We start from the raw sequence: 7,517 nt of genomic DNA, 5'->3' as shown, positions 1-7,517 counted from the left end.
AAAATATGAATTTCAAACGCTCATAAAAATTTAATTTGAGTTTCTTATAGACATTTTTTTTTTGATAAAGGTAGATTATCCTATAAGGAATCTTGTATTACATTTTAAAATCTTAGTTCTAAAAAGAAAAATTTTTACGAATTATAAACTCAAAATAATTAGGTAATTTTCGTGATTTTTCCATATTTTGTCAATTTTTAAACTTTAAATGCTAATAAAAAAAAACTGTGACTAAGGATTTTTAATATTTTTCAAATGTCATTGTAATAATATAGTAGGAGCCTTGTATTAAATTTTCAAGTATTTTTACTCAACAAATAAAGTTTTATTGACATTCATAGAAAAAAAAACTTATTAAATTGGAAACTGAAATTGTCCGTAAACAGCTCAAAATAAATCAAAATATTTTGAAAATTTTATCATAGAAAATGGAAATATAAACAACCAGTGAAAATTTCATGTATCTACAGTTATTCGTTTTATTGTTACACCAAAAACCAAAATCAATTTTCTCGAAAACAGATTTTGCGTAAAAATTCCCGTTTTTCCTTAATTTTTCTTTTGTTTTTCACGGCGCTTTTGAAAACTATTGGAAAAATTTTACTTTTGACCCCCCAAAGTACCAACTAGATTCACTTTTCTATCAGAAAAGATACTGTTGAAGAAAACCCAAGCACTTTTACTGTCCTAAAAGGTGATGACAGACACAAAAATAAAAAAAAAATAAAAAAACACATCATTGTAAAATCAATACATTCATCGTTCCACTCAGAATCTAAAATGATGCAGGGGCCTATAGTATTTAATATTTTAGATTTTGAGTGGAGCGAGGAAGCTATTGGTTTTACAATGGTATTTATTTATTTATTTATTTTTTTATCCTGTATACAAAATTTCTACCAGAAGGTGTGCTTCGATTTCAACATATAGTTCCTTAACTTTTAGCAAATTGGATCAAGATGGTACTTTAGACAGGTCATTTTTCGATTTTCTCAAAAGTTATTAAATGCCACGGGAAAAACTACCGAAAAATTACTTGAAAACGCTAAAAATGGGATTTTAATCTCTAACGCTTTGTAGATCACCATAGAAACAAATAAAAAAATTATAATATTATAATATTATTTCAATTTACATGTTAAAACAAATAATAACAATATAAAATATCCAGACTGACAGTCTCCGCTCATAATCGTTTTTCTTATACAATGATATTATATCATTGAATTCAAGTCTAATACAATTCATTATACAATGACTCACTTGTAATCTACTGTACATGAGAGCGACATCCACTTACCTGCATTTTACTTTTAAATTTAATCACAGATCAATTCACTCTAATATTATAAATAATATTTTTCTAAAAATTAAACTGCTATATTGCATTACCAAAACAGATACAACACATGAGAGCAGGACTTCCTTAAAAACATAGGCGCAAATAGATAAATTATTTTGGGGGGGGGGGACTAAAGCCCCTCCTATAATATTTTCTAAGTTGCTCAGTACTAATGACTGACTTTTGAACTGGTGGGACTTGGCAGAAATGTGGGAGACTAAGTCCCCCCCAAGCCCCCACCCAATGCTTATAAATATATAATATATTCACTGACCCCAATCAATGATAATAACAAATATATATTATAAAAGTATACAAATATAATTTATTGATTGAATATTAAAAATATTAACCAGTAAAATACAATCTTGCTTTGCGTACTAGACGTATCTAGTGAATTATGCGAAAGATCGCAAAAAAATTCCATGATAAATTATGGCACTCAAAAACATATAATTAGCTGTCTAGTGATTAAATTGTTTATATACGAGTTTTAAGTCGTTTTTTTGAAATTGAGTCACTTATATTCACTTATTTAGAAAACAGGTCACTTATGTAATTTATTATCCAAATTTGGCTGAATTTAAATTATTTGTTATTTGTTAGTACATGTTCTTAAATAAGGGACTTTTAATTTTATTCTATAAAAAAAAAATCTTGTTCCCCAAAATATTGGTTCTATGGGACGTTGTCGTCTCACAAATCATGTGTTTCACGTTTAGAACACTAGTTCCTTATTATTAATTTTACTTATTCTAATTATTATTTTTTGTAATTTTCATAAAACTAATTAAGAATTTAGGTTAGAAATTAATATCACATTTTCAGCGGTTTTTCGTAATTTGTCTGTAGTTTTTCCCGTGGCATAAAATAGCTGTTGAGAAAATAAAAAAATGACCTCTCTAAAATACCGTCTTGATCCAATTTGCTAAAATAACTATATGTTGAAATCGAAGCATTCCTTTTGGTAGAAAAAATATTTAATTTTCATATGGGTATTATAATATATTATTAAATTTTGAATTAAGTGAATGAATAATTAATGAATAATTACCATTTGAAAAATCATTTTGTGTATGGTTTAGGAAAAAAGTATTTGAAAATATTGATTAAAATTTACATGTTTTTTTTAAAAGTATACTAAAAATTTGTTTTTGTAAAAGTATGAATATATATTTAAATTAAATACATTCCAATAGTTTAATTAACAAGAATATTGAATATAAGTTTGTACTACTTTGTAGCTCTTAGTAATTGATCCCCATATCAATCAATTATCTAAATACTATCAATTGATTATCTTAATTTATCTTTGGTTATTATTTAAAATCATAAACATATAAGATAACTAGAAAATGGATTGCATATTATATTCTCACAGGAACGTTGATGAAGTCTTGCAGCCATATGCCAACAGGGCAATGTTAATAAAATAACTCAATAGATAAAATTCCTACAGTGATATGGTTTATATGTCTATTTATTATGTTTTTATCATTATAAATTAAATAAACAATTTTGTAACCATTAGCCTGTTGGCATATGGCTGCGGATTTCAATATTATCCTGTAGTCAGTTATCTAGTTGTTTTATATGTCTATGTTTAAAACACATTTGATTGGTTATAAATAACTTGTTGATTTTTTTTTTCAGTTTGATCCATGGCATGGCATGTTGACACTGGAAGACTACAATGTGAAGTTGCCAAAGTTTGCTCAACAAATATTAATTCTAGATAAACATATGCTTGAAGATGATCGTTGTGTAAGTGAAACTACTTCAAAAAATTAAAACTGATTGATAATTGATAAAGAGTAAAATTATTTGATGTTTATATTTTATTAGATTTCAATAGTGCCTTCATATACAACTGTGTTTACTATTATAAATGATTACATACGTAAAACCGAAACGTTAGTATACAAACTATTTTCTATTTTATATAATTACTTTAAACAAATATATATAAATGTTTATTACATTTCAGTGATTGGCAGGAAATGGGTATCATTATGTTAGAAGCATTTAACTGTTCATTGTATTTGTGGTTGTTGCATCCACTTGAAAGGCCTAAACATGATCATGTAAGTTTTTGATTTTTATTTGTTTTTGTTTTAACCCGAAATATATATACATAATTGGCAGAGAACAGAATGTTGTTCATATAACAGATTTTAATGAAACTTATGGTTACCTTATAGTTAATAATTGATGTGGGCTGTATGAGTTATACATTTTGAGCGCTATTGGGTCAGGTCATGAAAGTGTCGATATTGTATATTTGACACACTTACGGAACTTGTTTGTCAGCTATTAAATAATGATTAAAACAACATAATAGTTAAATAATTTGATTGAATTAATCAAGGTCTAGTTTTGATGAGCCGAGTTCCACTATATTTTAAAATTAATTAATTCATCCATTGTTTCAGGTTGTACATAACAATGTTGGCATATCTATGTGTCACATTTATGGACTTCCTCATTTTCTCAGATTTATCAGTAAGTATACATTTTAAAATCACATCTACACATTTATGGCTAGCTTTTTTTTATTAATCTATGTACAACAAATATGTTTACAGCGAAACTGCCCAAAATTTTCCACTTGGTGAAGAATAACTTGGACAACTTTGTACCTGAAGCTGTTGAGTTTATTAAAGGATTACTATGGTAAGGTTTTTATACTTACCTTAATTTTTATCACTTACACCGTTATTCTAATTTTAAAAGTGGAACCTATAATTTAAATCTCATGAATGTGTTAAGTAAAGCAGAGTTAACTGTTAATTATAATTGAAGAAAATCTTAATTTTCCTCAGTAGAAAAAATGTATGTATTTTAAATTTTTTCAATAATACATTATTAATTATTTATTATTATTAAATGTTTTACTTTTTATATAAACCAAGTATAAAACTCGGTGGCAAAGCTGTAAATAATTAAGGGGTTTGAATATCGATGTAAAAATGTAGTAATGGGGATCAAAAAGGGAGACAACAGTGTTGAGCATTGGGTGATCGGATTTTATTTCTAAAAAACTGCTCTGAAATTGTTGTTTAATCTACTGGTAATCGATCGAGCATTTTTTCTTCCAGTTATTAAAGGTAGGGATATTTAAAATAAAAAACTGTTTTTTTGAAACATTTATAATAGTTAAGATTTTAGTACTAAAAAAAAACCATTGATCCGATCACTTATAGACAAATCTAGTAAATATGATATTTTTTTCAGAATTAAAATTCGAACGTTCAGAGTCATTTAGTTCTGTCTAGATTATAAGTATTATTAATATTTTTGACCAGAAAAAACAAAATTATTAACATTTGTCTAATTCGTTATTGACATGTACATGCACTTGTGGGAGCGCTCCGCTATTCATTTTATATAGTCACTCACATATAATCACTTACTACGGACATATTTACTCGACCCACATGCATAGAAAATTGCCTATATTAAACTCCTTAAAAATGGTAGGTAATGAATCCCTTTTGGTGGTAATGGGGGGGGGGGTAATATCAAATACCTCATTTTAAATCATTAAAACATAAAAAAAATATAAATATGCACTTAACAAAAGAATTAAAAACGCCTGGGGGTGAGGAATTGCACTTCTTGACCTCCTCTCCAATTAAATACACCACTGATAAAACTATGAAAACTTATAATAGGGGTTTATGTTTAGAGTTAGATTTTTTCAAAATTACTTGTATATTTTGATTAACTAATTCTTACTATTTTATTTTTTAGTTTTATAGAACAACAGTATGAAAAAAGTATCTACATTATGAATTATGACTGTATAATGCCCTATGAATATAGAAGGGCATACTATGTGTAACTTTTTTCCTCTCGGAATGATACAGTTATCCGTAACTATTTGTTGTTCATTACACATACCTAGATAATAGTTAATTACTCTGTAAAATTTTTTTTTCATACATTCATTGTAATTCATTAACTTTTTTTACCGTAGTTTTATTATTTATTATTATTTGTTAAGTATAAAGTAGGTTACTCTTTTAATATGTATTCAAATTAATATTTATTGTTTAAAATAAAAGCATTTTTCTATTGTAATAAATATGTTCCAATAGCTTTATTAGTATAGTACTTATATGACTTTGATTATTATTTACAGTAAAATCATTTTACACAAACTTTTAAAAAAAATTTGTGTTGTTTTTCATTTATTTTATTTGAACTATTAGTGATATTTATGTAAGTCATAATATTTGTCTACATGTTAACTAAGATATATTTGAGTACAATTATTCAAATATATATTTATCTCGTGCACGGCATGTCGACATATATCTCATTATTCTTATAAAACATATTGTATCTTGAATTTATCTTCGAAAAAACCAGTTAGTTCTTAAGTTAATTATTTATGAAAAATGTTTTCCACTATTCTATTTTAATTTAATTTAATTTACTATTTAGTAAACAAACCTTTATCAAATGTTATATTCTGGATAAATTAACTGTACCCTACTATTATATAACTTTTGTTAAGTGTACAAATGTACACAAGGTTAAGAGACTGATATTGTTTTATGTTATTAAAATGTATTTCTTATTATGAAAGTATTCAGTAATTGTAGTAAATGTAAATTTATTTATTTAAAAATTTACTTTGTTTACCAACTTAATAAATATGTTATTATCTATGTGTAAATATTATAGTGTGATTGGTGTTATAGCTTTACTTAACAGTTATGTGTTATTTGGGTTTGTATATTACTCTTTAATGTATGATGCATTTGAATAGTGATGGGTGACTGTGATGGGCATTTTCTAATTTTAAAATCAATGAGAATCCTACTATCTTAAAAAATTGATACAACAGACGATAACTTATTAACACTCGAGCTTTTTTGCATGGTGTTGCACCCAAGTCATTTATATTTTATTTAGGTTTCTGGTGCTGTTGTAGGATGTATTCAAACTCAAGAATAAAACATTTAAATAATGAGTAACTAACATTATTGTTTCGGTTAATTAAGGGTGTTACATACCCAAATATTTCACATGTATTAACTTATAAACATAACATTTATTTGCTCATCCAAATGAACGCGATCCGCCATCTCAATATGTCTAAATTCTCCAACCACAAGGTAACTGGTATGTGTATACAACGGCGATGCAGCTCAGTCTAGTGGTGGTGGCAATGTTAGAGGTGGAGTTTGTGCTGGTAAAGTGGTGGGAATGTGCAGTAATAGACGAGTTTTGGGCGCCGCCGACTTGCGTTCTCTCAGTGATTCGAGTATAGTGTGCATTGTCTGCCTCATACTAGAAAGCGCATAGAACAACCAGTTTATATAAGGTTATTATAAGGTTGTTACTTGTTAGATGGTACAAAACCCCCCCATGGAATTAACCTGAAGACGCCCTTGGCTACACGTTTATTTTGACATATATATGTCATATGGTTGGTGGGTTCATTCTATAAATTTGTGCTACACCGAGAGCGTTACTGTGATGTAACCGTGTTGAGGCTGTGATCCTAAAATATTGTTGTATTTTTCTGCCCGATTACACGTTATAGTTGTCATGACAGCCAAACAATAATAAAGATTAAATTGATGTTATAAAGTATTTAGGTTACCCCTAGAAACCGATGATTAATATATTTAGGCAACCATAGCAACCTAATTATACTTTTTTAGATTCTGAGCGTAGAGATGAAGACGTATTACATTTACAAGATATATACAATATGTCTGATGTATTTACATGCAGTGGAGATACTCCTTTTTTAGCGTTCCGTACGTTTCCCTACGGAAGCCTATTACTTTCGCTCGGCTGTCCGTCCGTCTGTCTGTCACCAGGCTGTATCTCATGAACCATGAAAGTTAGAAAGTTGAAATTTTCACAGATTATGTATTTCCGTGGATGCTATAACAACAAATACTAAAAAACAGGGCTTGAAACCGAAAATTTTTTTTCCGGTTTCGGTTTCAGATACCAGTATTGATTTTTTCGATTTCGGTTTCGGTTTCGGATACCGGTATTCATTTTTTCCGATTTCGGTTTCGGTTTCGGATACCGATATTCATTTTTTCCGTTTCGATTTCAGTTTATAACGATTTTAACCGGTATTCAAAATCAGTATCGAATATACAGGTTTTAATCCCTGTAATTATAATAATTTATAATGTCATAA

At 27.8% G+C, this 7,517-nt stretch overlaps 1 protein-coding gene across 21 annotated transcripts in view; it reads left to right on the top strand.

The window, feature by feature from the left end:
* LOC100575183 (probable WRKY transcription factor protein 1) overlaps positions 1–6,026 on the top strand; it is a 70,768-nt gene extending 64,742 nt beyond the window's left edge. For all 21 annotated transcript variants that reach the window (XM_029490603.1, XM_029490601.1, XM_016801423.2 and 18 more), the window contains 6 exons: positions 2,996–3,106; positions 3,188–3,255; positions 3,330–3,426; positions 3,775–3,844; positions 3,928–4,015; positions 5,096–6,026. In XM_029490603.1, coding sequence (XP_029346463.1) covers positions 2,996–3,106; positions 3,188–3,255; positions 3,330–3,426; positions 3,775–3,844; positions 3,928–4,015; positions 5,096–5,186 — 525 coding nt within the window. In that variant the 3' untranslated portion in view covers positions 5,187–6,026. The remainder of the gene's footprint in view (positions 1–2,995; positions 3,107–3,187; positions 3,256–3,329; positions 3,427–3,774; positions 3,845–3,927; positions 4,016–5,095) is intronic.
* Positions 6,027–7,517: the final 1,491 nt, after the last annotated feature.

The sequence above is a fragment of the Acyrthosiphon pisum genome, chromosome A2 (assembly GCF_005508785.2).
Source record: "Acyrthosiphon pisum isolate AL4f chromosome A2, pea_aphid_22Mar2018_4r6ur, whole genome shotgun sequence".
Classification (NCBI taxonomy): Eukaryota; Metazoa; Arthropoda; class Insecta; order Hemiptera; family Aphididae; genus Acyrthosiphon; species Acyrthosiphon pisum.
The sequence above is the reverse complement of the archived record's forward strand: the minus strand, read 5'-3'. Positions and strand labels throughout refer to the sequence as shown.